Source organism: Cyrtonyx montezumae, unplaced genomic scaffold (assembly GCF_038088225.1).
Source record: "Cyrtonyx montezumae isolate F1298 unplaced genomic scaffold, pur_monq_1.0 scaffold_6, whole genome shotgun sequence".
Taxonomy (NCBI): domain Eukaryota; kingdom Metazoa; phylum Chordata; class Aves; order Galliformes; family Odontophoridae; genus Cyrtonyx; species Cyrtonyx montezumae.
The window spans coordinates 11,439,238-11,467,066 of NW_027072067.1; the positions used below are offsets into that span (position 1 = coordinate 11,439,238).

General features: G+C 48.1%; 2 protein-coding genes across 2 annotated transcripts in view; both read right to left on the minus strand.

Annotated features, from left to right (window-relative positions):
• Positions 1-7,445: 7,445 nt before the first annotated feature.
• On the minus strand, positions 7,446-12,664 carry FAM3D (FAM3 metabolism regulating signaling molecule D). The gene is made up of 10 exons (XM_065749883.1): positions 12,510-12,664; positions 11,640-11,726; positions 10,821-10,928; positions 10,630-10,653; positions 9,974-10,097; positions 9,810-9,868; positions 9,619-9,669; positions 8,838-8,922; positions 8,353-8,479; positions 7,446-8,230 (listed from the first exon to the last, which is right to left on the minus strand). Exons 2-10 carry the CDS (start codon positions 11,650-11,652, stop codon positions 8,141-8,143), a joined length of 681 nt encoding a protein of 226 aa, XP_065605955.1. The 5' UTR covers positions 11,653-11,726; positions 12,510-12,664; the 3' UTR covers positions 7,446-8,140.
• An 8,977-nt stretch (positions 12,665-21,641) lies between these two features.
• Positions 21,642-27,829, minus strand: part of CFAP20DC (CFAP20 domain containing) — a 60,491-nt gene continuing 54,303 nt past the window's right edge. Inside the window, exons 16-17 of the mRNA XM_065749885.1 lie at positions 24,723-24,814; positions 21,642-22,091 (exon numbers count right to left, since the gene is read on the minus strand). Coding sequence (XP_065605957.1) covers positions 21,979-22,091; positions 24,723-24,814 — 205 coding nt within the window. The 3' untranslated portion in view covers positions 21,642-21,978. The remainder of the gene's footprint in view (positions 22,092-24,722; positions 24,815-27,829) is intronic.

The following is a 27,829-nucleotide window of genomic DNA, read 5'->3' on the forward strand; positions in this document are numbered from 1 at the left end:
ACCACTGCACCAGCACTGCGCCGTCCTGGGGGCAAGGGCACGGGGGGAGAGCAGGGCTGGGAGCAGCCTGGCCCTGTGCCCGTGGGCTGTCCTGGCACCAGGGAATGCAGAGGTGGAGAAGGGAGGAGTGGAAGTGGCCCAGCAGCTCCTTTGGGCTCTTGGTGGGTGCTGGTGCTGCCCACTGCCCCATGCCAGGCTTGCAGATGCTCACTGGTCCTGGGAGGTGGGCGGGAATGGGGTAAAGCCATTTCCATCCAGACAGGAGGGATAAGGAAAGTGGGAGAACTGCCAGTTGTGGTGAAGGATGCTCCCAACCCCGTGAGGAGAGAGGCCAAGGTCCTCATTCTCTCATGTCCACTTCTCCATGTTTTGCTCCTCTCCATGCCCCAGTGCTGTCCCACATCCCAGCTGTGTTTTCCAGCCAAAGGCTTGGTGATGCTGGATTCCTCCCTGCTCACCCTACAGACCCCCACTCACCTGAACTGCCGCTCGCAGGCCTCCCACTGCTGCCAGCACACCGAGGATGGAGGGAATATTCTTTCTGGAAGAGAAGAGAGGGGGGAATGGGCAAGGACTGTGCAGGTATTGCCCTATAACAGAGGGTGAGATGGAGAGCTGGTGGCCCCATCACCTCTCTGACATGGCTCTGGCACAGCTCCAGCATGCCACCCAGCAGCCATGACGTTCAGTGCCATGCCAGGCTGTAAATTGTAGAGTGCTCATCTCCTCTGGCCCTGCTGGGCTGTGTTGCTATTAAATCTCTGCTCCCAGCCCTGGGTGGGAGGGAGGACCACTGCCAGTTTTGCTCAGGTTCCCAGCTCTGGACAAATGCAATGGGGACTGTGGTGGTGACCAAGTCAAGGGAATTAGTGGGATTAACTGCAGTAAAGCAATATAAATAGTAGGTAGTTTCCTTTGTATTTTATTGGTGTGTTACTCCCCATATTTCAGTGCATCTCCCCTGACGTTAGGGACATGGCTTAGTGGGCACAGTGGTGATGGGTTGATGGCTGGAATGATGATCTCAGTAGTCTTTTCCAAACTTCATGATTCTATGATTCTGCAACTCCAGAGCATGTCAAATAGTTCCAGCATCAGTTTCGTGGCGGCATTTCCTCAGGAGTAGGCTGCCTTGAACCTCTGTCTCTGAGCAGGAATTCTGCTCTCCAGCTCCAGATCCTGCAGCTCGAAGCCATCAGCCCTGGACAAACCATTGATCAGCAGTCCTATAGCAGTGCTCTGGTAGCTGGATGGCTGGTGATTTGGGATCATGTCTGTGCTGTGTTGAAAGCAGTTAGAGAAAAGAACAGGAAAGAGCCATCATCTTGAAAAGGGAGTAGAGAATGGCTTCAGACAGGTTAAGATGGATATGAGTGCCATTAAGGTACAGCATCACAGCACTGATATTGCACAGTAACCAAAGTCTGAGCAAATGAATGAGGCAAGAAATTGCTACAGTCAGATTGTGGCAATAAAGAGGCATTAGTGTGGGTGAAACACCACCCAGGCTGAGAACAGATCTGAGTCTGCCCTGAAGAAGCAGCAGTGGGGATGGAGGTTGCCCAACTTGTGGGTCAGGGAGCTCAGGGGTTGGCCACAAGCTGCAACCTCGTGAGCTACAGCCAACACATCTGTTGATTGAATTATTGCTCAGCCCAGAGGCTTTGAAGGAAGTTGTGATGACCTGCAACTAGCTGTCACATCAGAGCCTGCCTTTCTGCATGTGATGAAGCCACAGCTCGTGAGATTTAGAAGTTATCCACATTGCATCTTATAGCTTCATTCTATAAGCCCTGAACACCTCTGCTCAGTGCTCACAGTGCTCCATGTGAAAATGTCTCTGACACGCTTGTGGACACAGAGGTTGTGTAAGCTGTTGCCCAGATCTCACAGATTATTGCTGAATTCTGCTCTATCTGTACTCATTTGTGGCAGCTGGGAGTGATCCAGACCTCGGTGAAATCATCCACTGGAAGAAACTTCTGAGGATTAGTGAGACTTTTTCCCATCTGTGATGTAAACGCACAGCAATCTGCCGGGCTGAATGTTTGCTGCGATCCCTGCCAAGCTGGTGCACATGCTTGCTGAGATGATCCCATTTGCTTTTTAAGGAGAAATGCAGAGAAAATGGGCAGTGTCCCAACATAGCATGGCCTCTGCCTCGCACTGGTTGCAGTCTGGGCTCTTCTGTCTCAGGGGCAGAGTGATACTTGGTGAGGAGCTTGGTTGTGCCCATTCTCTGCCCACTTCACTGTGGTACAGTGCCATTTTGCAGCTGGGAGCAGTCGTGGCATCGTGCAGAGGGATGGGGCTGCTGTGCAGGGTCCCCATGCTGCAGCCTGACGTCCCCTCCTCGGGACCCAGTGTTGCTTCAGGGCAGTGCAGGATGCAGGAGTGATGTGGGACAGCCCAAACCTTAACTCTTCTCCCTTCTCCAGGTGGGCACCCACCTGCCTGCAGGAGCTTGGGTTCACCATCCTGAGCTCGTGTTACTCCTTGTCCCTGCCCACAGTCATTCTCACTATCATGTTGCAAGGGCTTCAAGAAAGATCGAGTTCTTGGTGTTATGTTTCATTCTTGTTGTTTTGACCTCCACAAATCTGCAGCATTCCTTAGGCTGAGGGCAAGCAGCAGCCTTTGGGGTGCCGGGCACTCAATCTGTGGCTTTGGGCATTCAGGAGGGGGCCGGGCTGTGCCCCCGCTGTGCCCATGCAGCTCCAGGGGTGCACTGGGCCGGTGCCCATTCTGTGCTGAGCCAAGTGGAAAATTGCAAATGCTTCACGTAGCGCTTTTATTCATAAAGTTGTCTTTTATTCCTAAAGATAACACCATTTGACACGGATGAGTGCCGCGCTGACCTCTGCACAGCTTTGTGTCGCGCGGCAAACACAGCCCTCCTGCAGGGCGGGATGGGGAGTGGGGGCTGAAAGAAAAGTGCTGCTGCTGGTGCTGGGCACAGCCCAGTTCTCACCTTGTACTGTGTTTGCAATACCAGCATCACCCACCCAAGTGTCGTGAGCAGTTGCAATGGGTGAACCGTGATTTTGAGCTATGTCAGGAGCTTGTTTCCACCTGGCACAGTAGGGTTGGTTGTGCTGATGCTATTTCTGCTGTTTCTAGGGATGCTGCTGCCTGTATGGGAAGAGCATCACTCAGTGGCACAAAGGGCTCTGGCAGCTGTGGAAAGAATTGCTGTCACGCTGCAGAGAGACCATTAAGGAACACTGAAGGGCTTTGAAGGATGAGCTTTGCAGAAAGCGAGGCTTGTGGCACATGAGTGATAGGGACAGCATTTATTCCATGCACTCCGCCAACAGCCTGGGAGCTCAGTGTCACACACAGGGACACATGAAAATAGGGGTTTATAAGGAGCAGGGCAGGAGGGAAGGGGCTGCAAGGGAAGGGGTTTGGCTGCAAGTGGAGGAGGCAGCAGAGAGGTGAAGCATCCCCGCTAGGGCAGGGGTTCTGTAAAGGCAGCAGGTGCATTGGAGCGAGCCCCTGGAGCAGAGGGCAGCAGCAAAGCAGCGAAGCCTTTAATTGCATTAGTTCATTTCTATTTGGGGACTGCTGAGCCATTCCCAACCTGGCAGCTGCTGCATGGCCATGCAGTGATCTCCATGCTCTCCCTACAGGTGCATTGGGCAGAATGATTCGGGACACGAGCATTGTGGATCCCAATCACCATTTGGGTTTGGATGTGCTCCCAGGGTCAGTGCCACTAAACCACATCCTGGGGCTGCTGCTCCAGCCTCGTGTGATCAGTGTCACTGTGCCAGGATGGCAGTGCTGCCCCTGCTGTGGCCGTTTCCTCCATGTGCTCTGCAGCCCTGGCATTGAGCAGCCCTTTCCTTTCCTACTGCCTCTCTTCTGCCAGCCACAGACACAGTGCCTCTTGTTTGCCTTATTCCATCCTGTGCTTTACAATATAAGGGCCCAGGATTTTTGTAGTTGGGATGAGGGTTTCCAAGCTCTTGAATGGCAAGAACCAGCTTTTTCATCCAGTGGGGCTTTCATCTAACACTACAGACTTTTAAAATCTCCTTTTAACATTGCCCTGGCGTTGCAGCACTGCTCCCTGTTGGATGGGTTCTGCAGATGGTGCTGAGCGCAGTGCTGGCTGTGTGACCATGGGGTGAGGTTGCTCTGGGGCTCACCTGCTTGGGGCCGGTCACACTGCTGAGTACTCAGCCCCAGCTGCCTGTCCCATTCCCACAGAGGAGCTCAGTGTGGGCGCCAGGTGCTGCTGTGCTGAACAAGGGCCATCCCCAGCACTGGCATGCTGCCTCTTGTTGTTTTCACTCAGCAGCAGAGCAAAGCTCTCCTAATCTCAGCTCATCTGACATTAGTGTAAAGTGACACTCTTGGGAATACAGGGACAGAAGAACTTTCTCTGGGGAAATGGACGGGGTGCAAACCCTGGTCCTGTTCTGGGGAAAGCTGTGCTTGTGGGATTGTTGGAAGGGTTTGTTTTGGGGATGTGAGGAGGGGTTGATGCTATGCTGAGCAGTGAGGGTCTGTGAGCAGGCAACCCCGGGCTGGCTCTGGTCATCGCCTTGCAGCACAGGGCTCTGGGCAAAGCCCTGCATCCCGCTGTCAGTGCTGATGCCAGAGGAGGTTTGTGGGAGCGGCTGCAGCCTTTGAAAGCAGCCATGTCTTTGGAGCCCTGCTGGCAGCTTTTCCAGCCCCTTTTGTTGTGGAGTGCCTTGCACTCAACATCCCTGCTGCTGGCCTTTGGATGCTGCTCTGCTCTGAGCCTGGCAGGGGCTCAGCTGAGACTGCTGATGGGCAGTGCTGGCATGCAGTGCAGGGCTCTCTTCCTGCCCCCAAGTTTCCCCAGAGCTGTGCCCAACAGTGCCCTTTGCTGCTTTCTGCAGGGGCTGTGGGGGAAGCAGAGCTCTGCTGCCCTCCCCATGCACCCTCTTCCATGATCCCTGCTGGCACTGCTCTGCTGGGAGAGAGGGAGCAGCAGCAAAGCTGCCCCAGAGTCATCAGGAGGATGGCATGGATGGGTGGGAGCACTGAGTTCCGAGCCAAGGCTGACCTAACCAGCTTATTGCCCTGGCCTTGGCAATGCTGTGCGCATGTGCCAAGGCCTGGATGATCAGGTGCCAGTTTTGGGTCACTGGGTGCTGCTTGTATGTAACTGGGGTCCTAGCCCAGCTCTTTTTTGAAGAATTTTCTTTAAATTTCATTTTAATTTTCTGATAGAGAGTGAAAGTGCAGAAGATTTTATTCCTTGATGCCGTTAGGAAACCACAAGCTGCTTGAGGGTGGACAGGGGGAAAGCAGGAGGACCTTCCTGGTATTGCTTCTGACAAACTGAGAATGCATTCTTAAAGCAGTCTGTAATCTGAGTAGCTTTACGCAGGTCAGGAACTCAGACGGCCCTTCTGTTCTTCCTGAGCTAATGGAGGGAGCTGGGAGGGAAGCTGTGGAAGAGCTGACACCAGAGCAGTGCAGCCCAACTGCGCAGCTGTGACACATCTCCAGGCAAAGTGACATACAATGACAAGCACAGCACAGCCACCTCCAGCCCTCCGTGTGGCTCTGGACCCCTCAGCACTGCTCTCTTGGGAGCACTCTGGCTGCTCTCCTGAAGGATGTGCGCTCATCACCCTGTGCTGCGGGGTGGTGGCTCACCCCGAGCTTCCATCAATCAAAAGCAAGGAAGCAGTGATGAGGAGCGGGGACTGAAGCTGGGTGCAAGCTTAGTGCTGGAGCTTGCTCTGCAAGGCTGACGTTTCTCCCAGCAAACCTAAACTTTGTCCTAATGTGATGCTCCCATCCCCTCCTTGCTGTCCCCAAAGGCCCAGCAGCGCCCCAGCACTGAGCCCATCAGGTGGCACGACTTAAGAGCGGCTCAGTCCCACTATAATCCCCTTCTGCTGTCACCACCTGTAGCACACAGCAAGCAAAACAAGCCCCACGTGAGCAAACAGTGCCTTCTCCCCAACCCTCCATTCCGTCCCGCACCCACGTACCTTCTTCCCGTGTGCTCCTCCCATTGTTCAGTACTTCGGCTGTGCCCCACTGGCACCGTCCCTGCTATGCCCGTGGGCTCTGGTGGCCACGCAGCTCCCAGTGCCCCCACTGTCCCCACAGGGAGAGGCGGGTGAGCTCCAGCCTGTTTGCAGTGGGGCCGGCCGGGAGGGCTCGCTTCTCCTCCCTTCTCCCAGCACGTGGAGAACTCATTTTCTTGGTGCACCTCACGGCTGGCGCGCGCCCAGGCTCTGCCCGGGCACAAAGGCAGCTTTCATGCTGCGGATGCCCGGTTTCTAAGCTGGGCTCCGTATTTTGAGAGGCTGTGGAAGATTACAGTAATTGCACTTGACAGGGCAAGATGTCACAGGACGCAGATTCGCTCAGCCGCGGGGCCCCGGCACCCAGCGGTCCTCGCTTGTGGTATTGTTCCTCGTTCTCTGGTGCTTTGCTGAAATAAATAGGTACCCCAAAATAAGGCAGGACAGCCCCTGCATCCTGGCTGTGCAGCAGTGCTGGATTTTGCAGATCTGATCCTGTGGATGCCCCCAGCTGCTGCAGCCACCGCAGTGGGCAGGGCTCGGGGCTGCGTGAGTTGGGGACACGGTACTGCAACAGAGCGTGGTCACCCAGGTAGGCACCGTCTGCATCTCTGCACCTTCTGAAACAGTGGGGAGATGGGAAACAACCTCATTTGGGGTTTGCTGTCCCTGCAGCCATCGCCCTTAATAAGCAAATTACATTTGCTAAATAATCATGGCACTTAAAGCCGTATTTATGACTCCCAGTTATCTATGGGATTTTTGATTTATTTTTCAGGGTGCTGTACCACGGGGAGGAAGGGCTCTTTAGAGCTGCTGAGTGAGGTCACACAGGAGCTGATCCGAAACTGCGAGTACCTCTGTAACGCTCAGCAATGGGCTCAGAGCTCCTTATAGCTGCTGTAGCATGCTGAGACACACATTTCCTTTAGAAAGGCTTCTGGTGTAAAGCCACAATAATACCCATTGCAGTGGGCCAGGAGGAGTTTCCTGAAGACCAACAGGGCTGGTTGTTTTCCCCTCTGTAGCTGCTGCTTGCTGCTGTTTTCCCCTTTGCAACAGCCCTTACGGGTCCCAGGCTGTTTTCAGTTTGGCTTACAAGCGAATCCAGATCCTTTGAGGGGGCTTAAAATAGTTGGCATATTTCTGCTGGCGGTGCAGCAGGGTGTGTGGTGCGAGGGCTGTTGTGTCTGCTGTGCTGTGCTGGTGCTCATTGCTGCTGCGGTGTGGGTGATTCAGCACCCGGGATTAACCACTGCTGCTGCAGCAGATTTAGGGATCGATGTATGGCGGGGCCTTCCCGCAGCGTGGTCAGGTGCATGCTAAGAGTGCAGGAGGCTAAGCTTGGATAAAATACTACAGCTAGCAGGGAATTCCTCTATGATGGTTACTTGGGGTTTTTGCTTTGGGTTTTTCCTTCTTTAGGGAGAACCTGCTGTGTTGTTGATTCAGGATGAAGGCGTTGGGTTTTGATGTCTTGATCTTTGGAGGGTTTAGCTTGGATTTTACAGAGAAAAACAGTGAGGTGGGCAACATGCTCTGTCTGCACACTGACCAGCAAGCCACCGCCGTGGTCTTATTGTGGCTGTAAGGTGTGGAGGGGTGTTGGCAATGGAAAGGAAGATGACTGGGGCCAGAGCATCCCCTTGTCTGTGGGCAGGAGACAGCCACGTGTGCTGCTGTCACAGCAGATGGGTGATAGGGATGTCCAGCTGGTGGCAGAGGGGTTGGAAATGCCAGGCCTGTGGGGAAAAGCCTGGAATATGCTTGAAAATGCAGGGAAGAAAGTAGTGTTTTATAATAAGATATATTAATTAAGAAACAACTAGAAAACCTATCACAAAATGCTTGGTTTGATGACAGAAAAATAAAACACCCCACATCAACCCATAGCCATGGACTAGGGCAGCTTGGCTGGAGCCTGGCTGGGCACTTGCTCACCTGCACACTGCGGCTGCGCCGAGCACCGTGTGTCCGCACTCCAGAACACCGGTCCCTGGGAGCCAGCAGTCACCACTGAGCTTGTGTGACCGGGCCGGGGGCTTGGTCAGTCCAGGGGGGGTGGCATCCCCACAGACGTGGCTGGGGCTCCATGCAGGTGTGCTGCCAGTGTGTCCCTGCTAATCTTGCTTCCTGGGTGCACAGCCCTCCAACTCCAGCAGCTCAGGCCAGCCATCGTATTTATTTGTCTTCTGGTCATTTTTGATGTGCTGCAAAAAAGAAATGAGAGAAAGGAAAAATGAGGAGATGGGTGGCATTGGGCAGGTCTGCAGTGTGGCAGAGCTTGCAGATAGGTGGATGGGACATGGGAGATGGTGACCAGGCCATGTACCTCCTCAAAGGGGCTCTTGCCCTTCAGCCCCTTCGCCCCTAAGAAGACCCAGTTGTCTCGAAAGCTCAGCTGGTTCACATATCTGCTGCCCAGAGCTGAAAAAAGTGCCCGTACTTTGTCATTCATCCTGAGAGATGGAAAAAAAGGAATCAGTATGGTGCTGAGTGGGTGGCCCCTCCTGTCACAGAGACATAGAATCATTAAGGTTGGAAAAGAGCACTAAGATCATCAAGCCCAGCCACCGACCCACCCCCACTGTGCCTGCTGCCCACATCCCTCAGTGCCACATCTCCTTGGTTCTCCAACACCTTCAGGGATGGTGACTCCACCACCCCCTGGGCAGCCTGTGCCAGTGTATCACTGCTCTTACTAAGGAGGAAGAGCTGGCAGCACGTGGCCGTGGGGGTTGGCAGCAGCAGCACCCCCAGCCCTAGCACTGCTGCTGGTGTTTGGGCACCTAGGGTCACGTGTGGGGCCAAACTCACTTTGTGGCAGCATCGTCATAGGTGGCTGCCAGCATGATGGTGCCATCCTTGATCTCGTGGAGGAAGGTCTCCAGCTGTGTGATGTCTGGGTGGAGCATTAGGAAAAAAGAAAAGGGTTTTAGTAGGGCTGTGCGTGGTACTGGTGATAGGAAGGTTCAGGACTGCTGCTTGCCTGCTGCTGCACAACTGTAGGGAGAAATATACTGCTAATTGTGCTCACTAGCTGTGAAACCTTGTTTGCGTGAATTAAATTCCCAGCACCAGGAACAAACTTGGCTGCAGAGTTCCTGCCTGGTGGCAGCAGCTTCCTACCATTGCAGGAGTTACTCCGCATCCTGCATCCACGGTGTGGGATGCTCGAGTCCAACGCCCCATCTAGTGGCACGACAGCTGATTGCTGCTCGGGGCTCCCTTACAAACTGCAAGAAATCTCATGACGTTGGTGTTTCCCCTTAAAATTCCAGGGTTAACCAATATAGGTTTCATGACCAACAAACGTAAGGGGTGATTGGTCCCTGGAGAGGCTCAGAAGGCAACGACACTGTGACAGTTTATTTAAGTGTGTGTTTTTGAGGAATCCTGACATAATTTTGGTGTTTGGTTATAGCAATAGGCTTTTGTAAGTGAGAAAGGAGTCAGAAGATCAGAAGCCCAGCTCAGCTGGGACCCTGGGCAGCCACACTTACACCACCAGAGACGGCCAAAGTCCAGCAGCCCTTATCACTGCTCACACAACAGCTGCAGCACTGGTGACCGCCAACACCAAGGGCACTGCGCTTACCTCCCGAGTACATGTCGAAGGAGCCCACCTTCAGGAGCTGCCCACTCTTTCCTGAGGGTTGAAAATTCCAAACACAGTCAGGTTGGATCTCCAGAGGAGCCCCCTGGGTCCCAGCCCCACGTGCAGTGTGGTTGATGCTGTCCTAAAGCTGACTGTGCACAAAGCCTTCGTGCCACCGGCCCCCAACTCACCATTCACCAGCGCAATGTTCAGCCCTCTGCCGATGTTGTTCTTCACAGTGCTCATGAGGCTGGAAGGCAGAGACCAGTGAGTGGCAGCAGGCCATGAACAGAGACAATTATTTCCAGCAGGGGCTGAACTCGCTCCGCTGCCACCCCACGCCCACCATGCTTACATCCTGTCCTCGAAGCAGATGGAGGGTCCCACCACGTTGGCGGCGCCGCTGATGATCCGGAAGGCGAAGTGATCCACAGGGCAGCCCTTCTTGTTCTCACATTTGTGGCGGGGATGTGGAGGGCCTGGGGGGAGCAGGGAGCTGTGTGGGGTGCATGGGCCCTGGGGCTGGGGCACATGGTTACTGCCAGGGTGTGCTGTGGGGTGAGATGCGTGCCAGCCTTGTCCTAGAGCCAGTGATGGGTGGTGATGGGGTTGGGATGGGACGCGATGAGCTGGTGTTGGGCACTGCTTTGTGTGAACAAAGGGCGGATGTCACAGAGAGCGTTTGCTGCTTGCACACATTCAAGCCCAGCCCTGCATGAGTTGTCTGCCCCGAGTTTCCCCATTTTCAGCTGGGGTGGGGCCTGTAGCCTCACTGTGTGCATGGAGCACCTGCTGGCTTCCTACAGCCCATGGCCTGAGAGTGCTGTGCTGAGGCATGGGACGTGTAAAGGGCCCTGTGCCTACTGAAGACACTGCTGTGAGCCATAGGGAAATCACCCTGGATTTGGGAGGGTGGGACATTTGCTTTGCAAGCAGCCATAGCACTGCCACCATCACCCTCAGTCCTGGAGCAGTGTTGTGTATGGAAACAAAGCCAAGAGCGGTACTCACTGCTTACGGGCTTGCTGCTGTCACCTGCAGACACAAAGGAGAGGTCAGCAACCTGCGGGCCCTCTAAAACCTCTCCCCAGGGCTATGAGCATCCCCAGACCCCTGCAGCACTTCCCACTGCCCTGTCCCCACTGTGCCCAGATAACGGAGCTGCTGGCTGTGCCCCCGGCCAGGGACTGCTGCACACTCACCCAACCAGCTCCGCAGGCTGATGGTTCTCCCACTGCGCTCAAAGTACAGCTGCACAATGAACCAGGAGCCCAGCAGCGTGGCCAGCAGCACCAGGAACCGGATCACACCTGGTGGGAGAGGAGCCTGTGGGTCAGGGCCGGGCATCCCCAGGGAATCCCGTAGTCCTCAGGTTCCCCACACATGGGGTGGCTGCTGTGGCATGCTAGGCGGCCAACGCTGCTTTTCTCATCCTCTGCAAGGACTCTGATCTCTTAATTAATGTCTCCAGAGTAAGTGGTGATCCTCAGATTGGCATCCCCCTTCTACCGCAGGGTATTATTCATTCTCCTCTCTGCATTAAAGTTAATCTGATAATTAGTCAGAAAGCAATGTAAGTGCAAGTGTTTCCTATCTTCCCAGTGCTGGGAGGGCTGCTGTCCCCCAATTAGTCACCAGCTACAACCAAGCAGCTGCTAATGTAGATGTGATTGGCATTTGGCTTTAAAGCAACACACATTGGAGCAAAACGTTCTGGTCCTGTACAGAAACAGGGTAGAAAAATATACTTATATTGCAGCTGAATGACTCTTATGGAAGCAGGAACCTCTCAGCAGCCATCACTTCTCAGCCTCCGAGTGCTTCACTGGGAAATACACAACAGCCTTAAATTTACACTGATATTATAAAAACCTGATGCTTATACAAATGCCCTTTCCTGTGATGCTGGCGAGGGGAGGGCAAAGCAGATGGGCTTGAATGGGGCCATGCAGATGAGAAACAGGCATAAAGAGCTGTAGAAAATGGGACTGGGAAAAGTAAATGCCCGTCCCCACTCTTACCTGTCACCCGCATGCTGAGGGAACACAGCGAGGGGCTGTCACCGGCACCGCGTCACCCTGAGCAAGGAGAAACACCATGAAGCGTGGCTGTAATCCATGAAAACCAGGTGGATGTTAGATGAAAAAGTAATTGCTCTGACAAGCACATTTGCAGTGATTAAGATCAGGAACTAAGGCACCATAGGTGCATGGATTCCTGTTGGGCACGTGTTTGTTCCCACCCTGACGTGGCAAAGTCCCGGCAGCGGTGCATCCGTTGTTCTGCAGGCCCTGGGCTATCCCTGTCACTCACTGTTACTGTCCTTTCCCAGGATCTCTTCCCTGTGCCGCTGACAAGGAAGAGCTCGGGTGGTGTATTTGCAGTTATAACCCTGCGTCATTTCCTTCTGGGATGATGTTTTAAATATTATGGACTGCAGAACGACTCTGACAGCCTGCAATTTGGAGTGGTGTGGTCAGAGAGGGCTGCAGAGCAAAGTCCTCTCTTTATATCAGAAAGAGAAGGAAAGAAACTGGTGCCAAGGGCTGGTTTCATGCTCTCTCTAATTCAGATGACACTTTTGTCCCCTTAATTTGCAAACACCCTGTTGGGCTCATGTGTGATGCAGCTGTGGGCATTTCTAACAAGAAGCAGAGTTTGGGAGCAATTCCCATGTTGGTAGAGCAGTGCCAGCTCTGAGAAGAGGACATGTGGCACTGGAGCAGAAATGTTTCCCTTTTCCTGATCATGCACTATCTTCACCTATGAGGATTGGGAGGGGTTGCAAGTGGGATCATAAACCATTTCCTACCCAAACCTACCCACCTCCCTGCTGCCACTGCATCCCCCACGGACACACAGCCCTGAAACCCGCGGGGACCCAATCCTACCGTCCAAATTCGGGGTCACTGCCTGGTGTGGTCCGTCCTGGAGCCCACCCCAGAGCTCGAAGGCAGAGATTCACCTGTGGCCACGTGCCCAATGCTGCTGCTTTTGGAGATAAAGGGCTGCCGGTGACCACAGCTGCCTTTTTGTGAGGCTTGGTGTCGAAAATCTGTAAAGGAGGCGTGCTGAGAGTTGCTTTTCCTGTTTGAAGGGTAAATAAAAAGAAATGGATTGTAGCAGGGCTGGGCTGAAGGCTGATTTCAGGTTACTATGCTATGAGGAAGGAGAGAAAATTTGCTTCCTGCCTGACCCTGCTCTGGGTCTATTCTCATTGCCAACATTTTGGGAAAATGCCCACAGCACCGCATCCCTGTGTCCCCTCGCAGCTCTTCCCCACTCCCTCTAACCTTGTCCCTGCCTGCCCCATGGCCCCATATCTCTGAAATCTCCCTCTTCAAGACATGAGACCTCCAGGCTGCTAGTGGGTTGCATTTGGAGCTCACTGAACCCCCTGCAAATGCAATGAGTTAAAAGCCTGGAGCCAGCAGTAACTTCTGACCTGGGACAGTGGGGGCAAACCCCACTGGTTTTGCAAAATGTCCCCATTGCGTCCCAGTTGCTGTGGGGACACATGCTCACGTGCGTGTCCTCACTGCACAGTGCTTTGCCTATCTTGTGGTTTACTGTGCATGTATTGATTTCATTGCAGAGGGAGAGAAATGGAAAAATAAGCCAATAAACACTACCACTTTGGGGAAGTCATTTATTTATTTGGGCTATTTATTTTCACCTTAATCTCAGGTAAAATTCATTGGGTGAAGTCCCTTAACAGTGGAACTGATGGAACCTGATTTCATTACAAGAGGGCAGCCCTCTCCTGGGATTTCTATTATGTTCTCTTTTAATTGTTTGGATTGATTGATTTATTTTTTTCTTCTCTTTTTATGCTGGAAAGAGCGCAGTGCTTCGCTGACAGCCAGGCCCACCAGCAGAGAGGGAGAGAGGGAAGGAGCTGCAGAGGATGATGGGCAATAACCAGAGGTATTTGTGTAATAAACCTGAAGCCTATTTGCTTAAAAACCATTCTGGGAACAAAAGGGTTCTTGTATAAATATCTCTAAAGTTCTCCATGGTGTTTTAGGCATGGGCTCCGCCCAGAGCCTGCCCAGGGGCCCAGGAGATCTGCCAGTCTATGCATTGCTGAGCTCCTCGCTGGAGCAGCACTGCTTGCCGGAGTGCTTCTAATTTCCTCGGGCCATAAAAACGTTTGGCTGCATGCTGGCTGCTCGGGAGGGTGCCCGCGGCACAGGATCTTCTTGTGCAAGTCAATAGTTAACCAGGGAGAGGCCCTGCTCCCACGGTGGAGCCAAGCAGGATGCAGGAGGTGGGCAGGGCTGCGGGGCACCGGCGGTGACCGAGCCGTGCCCAGGAGTGGGACCGCAGCCAGATCCCATCCTGCCTGCAGCTGCTGCTGGAGCACCGCTCGCTTTCCCCATCTCGCTGCCGGTGTGGGGCTGGGAGCCCCGCATGCCACGCCTCCGGCTGCCCCTTCTTCGCCAGGGGCCGGAGGTTTCCTTTTCTCACCAGCTGTACCATGAACCGCACCTCTGGTAGTTAACTTCGCACAAGTTCCTTGGCCGGCGGTGCTGGGTTACCTGCAGGATTACCTGCAAACGGATGCCACGTGTCGCGGCCGTCACCCCAGTCGCGGCGTCCGCCAGGGAGCGTGAATCCCGGGAGGAGGGACGGGGCACAGCGTGGGGCGAGCAGCAGAAAGCCACCAGGCAGAGGGAGCGCAGCGGTGGGTGGGTGCTCGGTGCCGGAGCGGCAATTGGTGGTGCTGTTGCGCAGCGCATCCGCCGCCCGCTGCAGCCCTGGCGCGGCCCCCGGCGCTCGGGGAGAGGAATAAATAAGGGAAATCATAACCGTTTTTACCATTAAAAGAGAAATTAGCTCGCGCCACGCTAAGCCCGCGGTTTGCAGCTCTAGCGCAGCCAATCCGCTGTTATTGTTCTGCAGGACTCCTCTGCAACCCAACGATGACAAATACCGGGAATTAGAAGAGTGTAATTACTCTGTATTAGCTGAATTCGCGGTATAGACACAGATCATAAACATCCATTGATTATTCCTAATTTCACATTTTTAGCATTCTGAATTGCAGCAATTACGCCTGTCTGAGGCAATTAGCACATCTCCCACTTCCTCAGACCCCCAGTCCCTTCCCTTCCTCTGAGACAACCTAGTGACTGCTGAGCGAGGACTTTGAGCTCAAATCCCTCCCTACTGTTGCAACACCCAACCCCTCTGCTTTGCTCCTTTGGCTGCTGAGAGCCTCAAAATGTAGGTGTACGCCTGTGAGGTCCTCTGACCCCATGGCCACAGTTTCCTTCTGTATGTGATTAACGATGGGAGTGCTCCAGTGCTCACTGTCCTCTACCCAATGCCAGTTGGTGCCATGCTTGATATTTTGTTATGAAGCAAAAAGCAATTAAAAAGGGTGTGGATATAGCTTATGAATGTTTGCATGGGAAATGCGTGACTCTATTAGTAATATATCATTAAATTTGTTTCTTATGCACAGTCAGTGATTTCATTACAAAGTGTAGTGGAGCATAGTGCCAGCTCTGCAGCTCTGATTTGGGCAATTAATGACAAGAGGGGACAAATCCCAGCCTTACAATGGCTGTGCCTTTGGGGTTTCCAGTTTGCTTTGCTTGCTCTAAGTGTGGAGGGATGTTGGGCAAAGCACTGCTGGCCAAGCGCTGTGCTCCCAGATGTGCACTGGGACAAGTAGGCTCTTCTCCCAGGTAACAGCAACAACACAGGAGCTAATGGCTTTAAGCTGTGCCAGGGGAGGTTCAGGCTGGACACTGGGAAAACTTTTGTCTCAGAGAGAGTGGTTGTGCACTGGCACAGACTGCCTGGGGAGTGGGGGGGTCAGTGTCTGTGGAGGCGTTTGAGAACTGCGAAGAGGTGGCACTGAGGGTCAGGTGCTCCTGCTCCTCACCTGCAGGTTTCCAGACTGGCCCTAGATTAGTGGGGGGAAGCTGTCCTTGGGTCTTGTTCAGTGGAGTGAGTTAATTTGCAGCTGGTTCTGCTGCTTCTATGTGACCGAGAAACAATATTTGAGTGAGCATACGGCCATCCTGCATGCTGTGCTGCCCAGGTTTGCTTATTGGTTGTGGCAGGGCAGGCTTTGGGGACACATCATCTGAGTGCTCCAAACCTGCTGCTGCTTAGTGCAGTGGGGCAGAGCAAGACACTGGGGGCTGCCTCAGCAGGGGGATGGCACTGGGAAGCTCCCAGAGCTGGGAGCCCACCTGGGGACATTGGGGAGATCTTATCTCCGTGCTAACAGTGGACCCCACCAATCCAGTAATGCATCTGAGTGCTGACAGAACGTCTCTGTAAAAAGTGCCATAGAAATTAAAAGTCTCCACTGAGAACAAAGCCAGTGGGGCTTTTTGCATCTATTATTTTTATTGTACTCTCACATGTTTGTAAAGTGGATTGCTTTCATCGAGGGAGCATAGCTTTTCTCCCAAGTTGTAATTCTGGGGCTTCTTAAGGAAGATTTCTTCTCACAAAGGAAATAAAAGATAGAAATATGATGCTTCCTGACATTTGAACATGCTACTGAGAATCAGAATGGAAAGGAACAATCTCAGAAAGTATCATTTGTACCGTGATCAACTTCAAAAAAACACCATCTGCTGAGTTACTACGCGGCAGCCGCATCTTTGTTGTGATGGCTCGGGACTGTCTGCACTCATGGGGCTGCCCTGGTGCTGTGCTCGTGCCAGGGAGAAGAAGGGCAGAATAAATGACATTTCTTGGCATCTCAGGTCTCATTTATTTTTCCTTGCTGATTTTATTATAATTGATCATCACAGTATTGCATTCTTTGCCCTGTGTAACTCACATAGCGCTCGCCTTGCAGGCTTTTGCCTCAGTTTTGTCTTCAGCTGCTCATGGACTCCCAGGAAGGTTGCTAACTTTTTAAAACAATAATTCTCCATCAAATGCCGTGTCTTCCATCAGCCCTTCTCTGGGTTCTGATGGTACTGAGCAGAATTTAACCCTCTCTGCTCCTAAGGTTTCACTCCTACCTCTCCATGTACAAAAGATCCTGCTATGGTGATACGACTGCGTACACCAGCTCACATCTTTGCTTTATTGCTTGAATTGACTGAGCTATTTTATCAAGGCCACTGCCCCTTTTCTTCTTCCCAGTGTGTTTCTTTTTGTGCCTTCCCAGTGGCTGATTTTGGGATAACAGAATGTCCTTGGGGCCGTGGTGTTGGGTGCCTGCTGGAGAAGCACCTCTGGCCATCCCCGTGGTGGCACACAGCTGTATACTTGGCCCAGCCCTGGTGGCCCAAGGGGACCTTGTGGGCTTGGTGGCCAGGCAATGGCTGGTGCCCCGAGATGTGAACGTGTCTGTGCCTCTGCTGTCTTCCTGCCATTGTTGCTCAAATTGCCTCATTTAATGCAAAATTAAGCACCTCTTTAAAAGCTGAACGAGGATCTGGTGCAAAACTCATATAAACAACACAACAAAACCCAACGGATCAGCAATTGCGAAGCATGGAAATGGTCGATTTTTATGTTTTTAAGCTTCTTGTAAGTAGAGGATAAACCTCAAGAAGTTTCAGAAAGCAAAGGGGTTTTAGCAGGGTGACAATGCCTTGAAGGACACCAAACAATATCTCTATTTTTCCCTGTAAATCAGCTGCCTGGGGAGGCCACATTACCATTTCGTTGGTGACCTGCTTTGGATTTATCGCCAGGAAAAATCGACATGCACTGAATTGTCTGTAATCCTTCCTCGGATGGAGGGGGATGAATGAGCTGGGATTTTGTTTCTTTGTTGAGATGAAATGTAATTACTTTATGGGGTTTGCATGGTGTGTTAAACTCTGCCAGTATTAAAGCGTGATACAAGTTATAGAGCTGTGCCGGTTGCTGGAGATTTATGGAATAAAAGGTATAATTTCACACTTCACTGCATTTTATTTTGAAGTTGAATGTTGACGTGCTTTTCAGTTGTTTAGATGTGTTTGTTTAGCCTTTACTCTGGGCTAAGACAAGAGCACTGGGGGATTTGATGAGCAAGGGGAGGTGCTGCTTTGCTTTCTGATGGAGGAGCCAAAGATTCCTAGACTTAGAAAATCTCTTTGAATGCTTTGTGGCTGTAAACCCGTTAACTGCTCAGAGCTGCCAGGGGGACCAAGGCTGTGGCACTGAGTGAGATGGTTTAGTGGTATGGTAGTGAGGAGTTGATGGTAGGACGAGATGATCCTAGTGGTCTTTCCAGCCTTAATGATTCTGTGACTCTAAGACATCATGAGGGATGGGCGTCAGGGAGGAGAGCTGCAGCAAAGGGCCCTTAGCCCCTTGTGGCTCCACATCTGCAGGACTGGGTCTGGGATGTGGCCCTGAATGTGTCCCCATAGAGCAGAGTCAGTGCTGAGCTCAGCCGCCTCACTGGTGCCTCAATATTGGCAATGAGCAACTGCTTTTAGTATTGTATTCGTGTTTCCCTCACTAATTCCCTGAACTCATCAGCCTTTTCTGGTAATAGAGTTTCTCCCTTGTGCTGATTTATTAATACTTCATGGGGTTTATCATCTCTTAGAAGACCTCCTTAAACTTGAAAGGCATTGCAACGCAAGCGGAAAAAAATGTGGGGTGTAACTGTGAACACTGCACTTCACAGCAGTGTCTCCACCTGAACTGCTTAATAAGGACTCACAACTGGTTTTTTAGACAGTCTGTCTCTGTAATTATTTTCTTCACAAAGTAATTTTGGTTTCGCAGGTAAATACCAATCTCAGCAATTTCCACTTCTCGTATGCAATTTGATTTAGAACTGACCATCCTCTGCCTGCTGAGCAGGTATTCATTGCGGCCGGACTTTGCTGACACCTTCCTCACCTGCACTGCTGCCTGGCCCCGGGCCAGCCCTGCCCATGGGTTACTCAGCCTTCCCCCAGCCATGCCCGCCCCGCTGGCTTCTCCTGCGGATGTGCTCAGGGCTGCAGCACGCCCATTGGTTTTTGAAGAGGAGCTTTGGGAATTTGCATGGAGACGTGGCTGCAGGTGGCGTGCTGCCCACAGGAGGGGGGTTGGCACCAGATGCTCATCCAGAACCACTGTGGTCAATGAACCTTGAATTTAGAAGGATTTACGTGATCGTCCATGAGAGCTGTGTGAGATGTTAAGAGCGTGCTCAGTAACCCAGGTACAAAAAATGTGTGCTTAGTAAAAGACTGTGACTGCTTTAAAAAATAGTTACGGGCTATTGCGTGGAGAAGCAGTAACTTAAATATGCACAGGCTTTGAATGCTCTTGACTTTATCGTGGGGCGCAGTGATTTATGCGAGGCATGAGAAACAGTTGTCAGAAATGCGGAAGAAAGATTCAAAGCCAAAAGTGCAGTTCTCAGTGGTAACGTGTTAATGCAGGGGATGGGAAACAGCAGCACTGGAAATGGGAAGGGAACGCTCAGCAAACGAAAGTCTTCACTGGAGAAACATTTCCACAGAATAATAATAATCCGTGAGCTTTGAAATTCTCTCCAAATGAACAGCTGTTTTTCCAGCTCAGTCCCTGGAGACAGCTGAGGTCAGGCTGGATGGGCTCCGAGCACCTGGTGGAGCTGTGGGTGTCCCTGTTCTTTGCAGGGGGGTTGGACTGAGGGCCTTTAAGGGTCCCTTCCGACTCTATGGTTCTATAATAACCCAGGGTTGAGTGACAAAACTCAGTGCCACCAATGCAAGAAACCCACGGCACCATGGGATTCCTCCTTGGAGAGCCCTCCCGATGAGAAAGCAGCAGCTGAACTCCTGCACGGGATGTTTTCTGAGCTGTGTGAACACATTAGAAAATTACTCACTGCAGTAATAAATGCATCCAGAGCTTTAGTATTTTCCACCTCAGGTGGTAAGGCAGTCGCTGCGAATAGATTGCTGGAGCAAAGGTTTGTGCCTTTAGCACGGCGGTAGCAGATGGCCTAATAAATATGCAGTGCTCTCAAACGACGCCTGTAATTTGTGACCCAGGCTTTTTCTGCTCTCCCACAAAGATAAAACATGCAATCATCCAATAATAAACTTGTTAATAGATAAAAAACCCAAGCAGTGTAATGGAAGCATTACTGGAAGCACAGCAGCATTCCAGCGCAGTGACGGTGCTGGGAGCCTGGCACTGTGGTTTACAGCAGTGTGGGACTGCAGCTGCACCCCATGGAGCAGCAGCACCCCAAACGTATTCCTGGGGGGTGGGGGAGGTGGACAAGCATTGCTCATAGGGACTGCAATGGGATCCAGAGCATCACAGGGAGAGCTCCTGCACCGCTGCTAACGGCAGCTTCAGCAGGAAGCAGGACCAACGACGAGCACTGCTGTTACACTGACACACTCCCGTGGGTGCCATGAAACCAAGCTCTCAGTTTGTGAGGGAACTGAATTTCAATAGATTTTTTTCCAAGTGCCAGAAAAGGTGGCAGCTGAGGATGCTGAGTTACTATAGTAACCACAAGAAAAGTGGTGATTATCAGGAGTACCACATAGCAAAGAGAGACCGGATTGTCTTTTTGTTCTACACATAATTCATTGCTTAAAAACAATCTCTTTTCTAATATAAAGAAACACCGTGGAAAAACATTGAGTGTGAAATGCATTATGCAAAACAATTTGCATGGATTTTCCAACCTGGGCAATCTTGTCATGTGACCCAAAGTTTCACAGCGCACCAAAACTGAGCACCTGATGGCTGAAGGATACGTGAACAATGAGAAGTACTTTTCATGTCTTCTTACCACGTAAACATAGCAGCAGAAGGGAAAAGTCAATGCATCTGTCCTGCACTGGGAGCTCCTTGGCACAGAAGTGCTGTTTGTCACCACAGAGCTCACGTGGCTGCAGAAGACATGCAACAAACGATGCTGAACACAAAGCAGTTGTGTACATACAAGCACGTGTGAGCCAGGATCCGATTTCTGAAGGGCAAAATTATGATTCCGTTGAACTCTTAAAACTGATTATGGCATTAGCAAGAACAGATATAAATCTTTCTGGGATAAACTGGCTAAGGCAGGGTAAGTAAATTATCTCCACACAGTATCTGTCTTCCTGCGGGTTTCAGTGCTGCTCGAATCAATTGGCAATGATATGTTTGCACCTGCCACGGAAGCCAAATACATAATCTGATCCTGTGCCAAGCTGCTATTAACAACTGCATTTTCAATTGATTCTTGGATATTCATTAACTGGCATCCATAATTACAAATAATTTACAGACATAACATTTTAAATCACTTGCCAGTGAGCTTAGTAAGCTCACTTTATGACATTCCAATACATTATTCTTAAAAATTCACCGAGTAATCAACTTGCAAATGATTTCTGTGGAACTGCACTGGATATAATCAAGTCGAAACTCTGAGCACGAATCACCAGAAATGTCGATAGATCACTTCTGCCATGTGATGCTGACATCTGCTTTAACTCCCTCCAGAAAACTGTTATGTACTGAACTGTCGGACTCTGAAGCTGCTCCGTGAGCTCAGTGCCATTACACCTTGCTTCTTCCATAGGCAGTCCCTGCCCTACACAATTTCATGGTCTGAATTTACTTCCATGCACAATGATGGTCTGCTTTATCTCTACAGCTATGCTCCACGGTCAACGGGGATATTATATGCACAGTAGGAAAAAATCACACTGTGATGCAGGCAGTTTCAGTCTCTAAGTTGGAACTTTGGGGACCCTCACTGGAAACTGCACTGAAAGACAATAGATGGGATAAGTTTTGTTCTTACACTGGAAAGTATAACAGAAAAACTAATATAAACAAATGAGGACTGCACTTATATGGATCATATACATGCCTTCTATACAAAGCTCAAATTTCTGAGCACTGAAACAATCACTCTTACTGCTCCTCTTCAGTTCCATATTAAATTACAGCAGGAAATAGAGGGAAGCTGGTAGCAGAGCCCATCCTATTTTTTTTCTGATGACAAAGGGGGCTTCTGAAGTAGACACCTCTGAATGTGTCTATTTGTGTCACAATGTTTATCTTGTAAGTAAAAAGGAATCCAACAAGTGATGAAAACAATTCTTTTTATTTGAGCCAAACCCTAAGTTAGAGACGACCAGCACAAAAGCTCTTGATTCAAATTCATTTGTTCCCATGTAAAACCTTTGAATGTTGGAAATAAATGTCACTAACAAATAAATGCCTTAGCCACCAGAACATTTATGCTACGTGATTTTCCACTGCATTATAACTTAATGCAAAACTATAAAAATAAGACACCATTTACAAAATATATTCATTTGTTTTCAAAACTACTGGTTACTTCAAGATTTAAATTACACGATAAATTATACAGCCCAGTCACACTTCAAAAACAGTTAAAAGATAAATCTATTCTGAATACAGAACAGTGTGCTCATGATCTGACTATGCCAATTCATAGTACTTCCCAGAATTTGGGTCAAAGTAACAGTTCAGACATGGATCATATAGAAGAGTCAGGACTTCCTCATCTTCTTCAGCCTTGAGGTCATCTTCACCTGTGTGAAGAGTGAAAAGTAAATCACTCATTCATTTTGAAAAATAACATGGAAATACCTCTTCTTCAGATGTGACATAATTTCTCTTTAAATCGTAGATTGTTTTGACTTCTGAATTGTTACCTTCAAGATAGATGCAATTCAGCATTTTTTTAAACATTTCTGAAGACTTGCCTTCAGCTGAGGTGAAAAGATGTCATTCAGTTTGCTTAACAGCTGGACTTCACAAAGTCCAAGAGAGCCGTTCAGCAGAGGTATCTTTACTGAGAGCGTATCAAAGTACTCCTAAGAGGTATTTTTCTCAGTGTGTACTTTAGTCCAACAAAGACAGTCAATCTGTTCCCAAGGACTGTAGGAATCCAGCTGTATAGTATTAAAATATTCTATGTGGAAATCAGAATATTAAGCAGCACAAAAATCTCTTGCTGCTTCTCATGTTGGTCTCACAGCAACAGCATTCGAGTTTGTTAGCTTTTATAGGGTATTTATTATTGCTGGTTAGACACACATTAAAGGAAGGTGGTAAAGCATATTCAGTATATTTCATTGTTCTTAAATGAGTTGAAGAAATTGTGTGACAAATAAGTCCAACAAACTTACACGAGTCAATATTGCAATAAATGAGCTCATATTGACTTTTCTGAGACAATGAGTTCTTTCACTGTAGGAAGGCTAATAAAAACCAAACCCTGACAAAAAGATACAGTGCTGTCCTGAGACAGGACTTTTAAGTATGTATGTAAAGGTATATACTCCAATTAATATCATAAATATCAATTATATTTTCATTGCTAGTTGTAAACATAGATGTCTTAAAATTAAAATAAAAAACTCCTTAAGTAGAGGAAGGCAGTAACTGCTAACTAACTGCTCATAACGAATGAACTGTGGGACTTCTCAGAAATACATTTTAATGTCTGGTATCTGGTATTAAAAATACCCAAAACAATTGTGTATGTGACCTTGCAATATGAGAGAGGCATTACAAATTTAAGATCTGGGCTGTCTAAAGCTATATAGAACACAGGGAAATTTTTATGCTACAGAAATGAATTCTTAGCCTAAAATACACTGATGAAGCCAGACAGATTTATTACAGATACTTTATATACACCGATGCTCCTTTTTTAAAGCTGCCTTTCATAGAAGCTGAATGTAAGCTATAGGGTCCATAACTTTTTGAGAGGAACTAATTCATAGTTGAACGCAATCCGCATTGGGTAAGCCCCTCACTGTGCCAAGTCATGCCTCCCACAGCTGCTAAGATCACTGTGGTTCTTCTCTGTCACTTTAATAGGGAAGACTTTCCTCAGAAAAAGCCCAGATGGGGATGAAAGCTCAGGGAATTGCTCGGTTGGTCTCCTATTTCCTCCAACTTCTTGGAGAAATGAAGCGTGATTGCTTCAACTGTGTGTAGCAGTTTTTTTTGCCATGTTTTGAGATAGAAATAAACATCTCCATGAAATTAACAAAATTACAAATATCACATATGTTTATATAGATGAATCAAAAATTAATTGGATTCAATGAATGTGCCAAAAGAAAAAGCCAAAATAATAATGATGGTATACGTGGTGATTTTCTGTTCTCCAAATGTACCATGAAGTCGTGAAAAGGTTTCAGTGTAAAGGAAAACGACTTCAGGAAGAATTTACAAAACAGTTTGGAAAATGTGCTGTGAATTAGCAGGAGAAAGCCAGCAATTTCTCCAATGCATCTATACTTCTATAGAGTCCATAAATCGTTAAAATTTACTGAGATTCAAGCATTACTGCAGCAAGCCTTGGATTTCATAATCCAGACACCAAGACATCAATCCACATCAAGACACTCTCACAGACCTTTCACAAATTTATATCCAACACGTCTTTAACTCAAGGATTACTGTCCTATTCTCTTGGGCTTATTTAGGACCCTTAACAAAACATATTATTTGATTCTTCAAAGCAAGGTCCTTCCTGACAGCAGAATTCTGTTCTGCTGTCATCCACAATTACAAATGCACATCTGTGAGAAGATGACCAATTTGGGGGCCATAATCTATTCTAGACTGTAAATCACTGAGACATCTTCATCCTCAGGCAATCAAAATACACAGGTCAGATTTATGAGATTTCAGTTTGAATTCCCTGCAATTGAAGAAAAATGCAGGTACTGTCCTATTTCCTAACACATAAGTAAGGAACAAAGAGTGTCTGAAGAACACAAGATATTTGTTTTATTCTGTTGCTGACGACTTTGCAATTTCCACCAAGTTCTTTGCCATTCTCTAAACAAATACCGTTATGAAGAAGAAAAACTGTAACACTTGAGGTGGTAACTCAGCAATTTTTTCCTTTGGAAACTGTGCTGAGGTTTCATTTAAAGCCATATTTATTTATATTTTTAATCAAAAGAGAAATCCCACATATGTAACTGTTCTGGTTCTTCTGAACATCAATTTTAATCTTCGCTTTCTTTCTCTCTTTTTCTTTTCTTTTTTTTTTTCAATCTTCACTATCATCAATTCCTTATTTTAAACAAGTGAGATGTATTTTTTAATGGGATTAATCTGTATTGAACCAGAATGCTAAGAATCTAGAATCTACCATTTAGAAATGGTTTTCTATCCAAGTCTTCACAAATTCCTACCTGGAACACTCTGATTTGATGAAGATTCGATGTGCTCTTCCAATTTCTGGCTTGCAGGAGTGATGGGGGGACTGAATGCATCCAGCCAGTCTCTGAAAAACACAAACAAAAACATCCAAACTGAAAGCAAAGTTTGTGTTCCTACTTGTGATTTTATTATTATAAAAATATAGTCTAGAGCTGACATCATTAAAAAAGTTTAGGCTTCCTTCCTTCCTTAGCATTTTCACCTGTTCACACTGAAAATCTTGCTCTGCAGATTTCAGCTGGTCTTACTCTCTCACAATTCATATGACACATAATCCCCAGAGCTGTGCTCTGAAAGCTCATGGGACTCATCAGAGTCTTTGCTGCGGACCATACCTGGGAGAAGCCACCTGTGTTTGATGACACTGTAGAGGTTAACCAAAAATCCTGGGGAAAAAGGCTTAATGGCAACTGCAAGAGCTGTGTTTGGGTACCATTGACCTGGCACTGCTTGGAGCCCCCTTCACGTGGTCACAGAATCGCAGGAGCATAAAATCATTAAGGTTAGAAAAGACCACTAAGATCATCTAGTCCAACTGGGTGACCCAGCAAGTGTTAGTGTTATACAATTCTTATACGTTAGAGATAAAAATTTGTTATTAACCACAACATAGCCCTGGTTGCTGACAGAAGACCGAGAACTCTTCTCATCACGGCTCTCACAAATCTGTGTTGCTTCTACGAAGAAAAAAGTTTTGATGTAGTCTTTATCATAGACAGGAGAGCATGGGACTTCTGCACTTATTTAATTGTATAGGCAGTTTATGCCTCTGCTGAACACTACTTTGTGACAGCTTTTAAAAATGATTTTCACATTATCATACATTGATGCAAAGTTCAGTGTTCATTTCCGATACGCCACTTTATGATACACTGCCTTTGATTGTTACAGCTCAAAGAAAGGAAAACAGAATAGTCCTTTTTTATTGTTATTGCTATTGCTTTTTATTTCAAGCTGAAAGGTAGACTTTTCCACTCAAAAAGTGTGAGATTTCATTCAAGTTATACTATCAGTCAGAGGAATGTAGCCCTGGAAGGACATATCTAAGTCACAAAGGTCAGGCCATCCTTCTGCAGTTGTCCATGTCTCACTGTTCATTTCATATAAGAAGCTAATCTCTGTACACTGTGCATAGCTGATGTCTCATTATGTTCCCATCTCTCCTGCTCAACAGTTAAGCGCTGTAACGCATTCAGGCTTCCACATCGGCATTAACTAAACTCAGTGATTGAAATTTAACATTTGAAATGGAATACAAGGGAACTCAGCAAATCATCTCATTTTGATGGAACCAGTTCCATCCTTTTTGACCAATGTATTTCACTGAAAGGCAAAGGAAGTAGATGGGAACTAAATTCCCTCATTTGCTTCATTCTGGTGGAACAGTGAAGCTCTATCAAGTTAGGTAGTTTGGAGTTAATTCAGTTTACGTATGGCCGTGGCTGTTCCAGCAGCTGGTACAAGAACATTTTGCATCCAACTTGTGCTAGAGGCTAGGAAGATTAGCTAGGGATGTGAAAGTAACTTCAACATCCAGGGATTCCTCTAGAAAGGATGAATTTTCCCAAAGCTTGGCAGGTTTCTTTACATTGCCTAACTACATCAATTGTCCAACACCAGGTGAACAGGTGATGTACTTCTACTTTCTGAAAAGCCTTGAAGATCTCATGTAGGATTTGTTTCTGACAGAGGAATCTGGCAAGGCTCAGTCATGTGCTGTAATTGCTAAAATAAGCCAACTGCTTTTTCGTTGGTTGTTAGTTTTTCTACTACTTCTGGACTTGCTATTGATTCCACATCATCTCCTGCTGGCATGTACACATAATCTGGGGTGAATCAGGGGACAACCACCTATCTGTTAGCAGTCAAAATGGAAAAACTAATTTTCTGCCTCAGGAAACAGAACTGTTGGTGTAGAAATCCAGCAAGTAGTATAGTAGATTTAAAGGGAAAGGTACAGATTTTTCCATCATTTCAATATGTAAAAAACATATTTCACATTTTTTTTATCCCATCATTCTGTTTTCACATATATGTTCAACTTTCAGCTAGTCCTCCTCTGCTGTTCTGCCAGTGAGAAAAGCTTTCAGGAACAGCAGTTAAGTAAATGCACATGATATCCAGTGGCATGGTAGAAGATTGGTCTCAGTCTGATTAACAAATGTAGTTAGAAAAGTAAAGAAGTGTTAGAGCATATACACAATTCTACAGGTTTGGAAGAGTTTAAAGATGCATGTTTTTCATATAAAATATATTCCAGATCTTTTCTAAAGAAAAAAGGCATTCGGTACCTGGAAATCAGAGAGGATGTTAGTAAGAGGGAAAGAAAGATAATAAGGCAATTATCTCCAATGGAAACGACAAGAGATGTTTCATTTACAGAACATGGAAGGAGGAAGGTGATTGAGAGCCATTAAACCAGGATCTCCCTTAAAGTCATAGTTCTTATGTTCTTTGCCATATATTTACTCATTTCATTTTGAAGCCCCACCTCTGAAAGGTCCTCCTGACTGATTAAGTCTAAGAAATTGGGGACGGGATGATTTGTCACTAGCTGGATGATTTTGTCCTTTATTTTGTTCTTCAGTTATTTAATTCTGGTGTAAATAAGTTGCTTGCTTTCTTCTCAATATTTATTTTGAGGCATTTGGATCAGTTGATGCATTTGTTCTAGTAGGTGCCAGTGTAAAAGCTTGGGATTTTGATGGTTCTGAAGGCATAGGTATGAGGCTTTATGATTGAGGCAAGGGAAATTCGTGGCAAGTTTATTATTTCCTGTTAAAACATTAAATTATTATTAAACTATTCATTATTATTAAAATATAAAAATTAAAAATATATTTCTGGGGCAGACTTCTTTCAGAAGATTCTTTATCTCCTTAAAACAGAAAAGCTAATCAAGCGTTCTGACTAATTAAAACACTCTGTGCTATCAATGCCTCAAGCTATAACCAATACCATCAGCATGCAATAAACTATCTTGAGCTTCTCTGATAACGATGCTGAATGCTAAGTATTGTCTTTTGACATTGTGAGTTTTGTTGTACGAAGGCTCCCAGCAGCTTCCACACACGTTCAG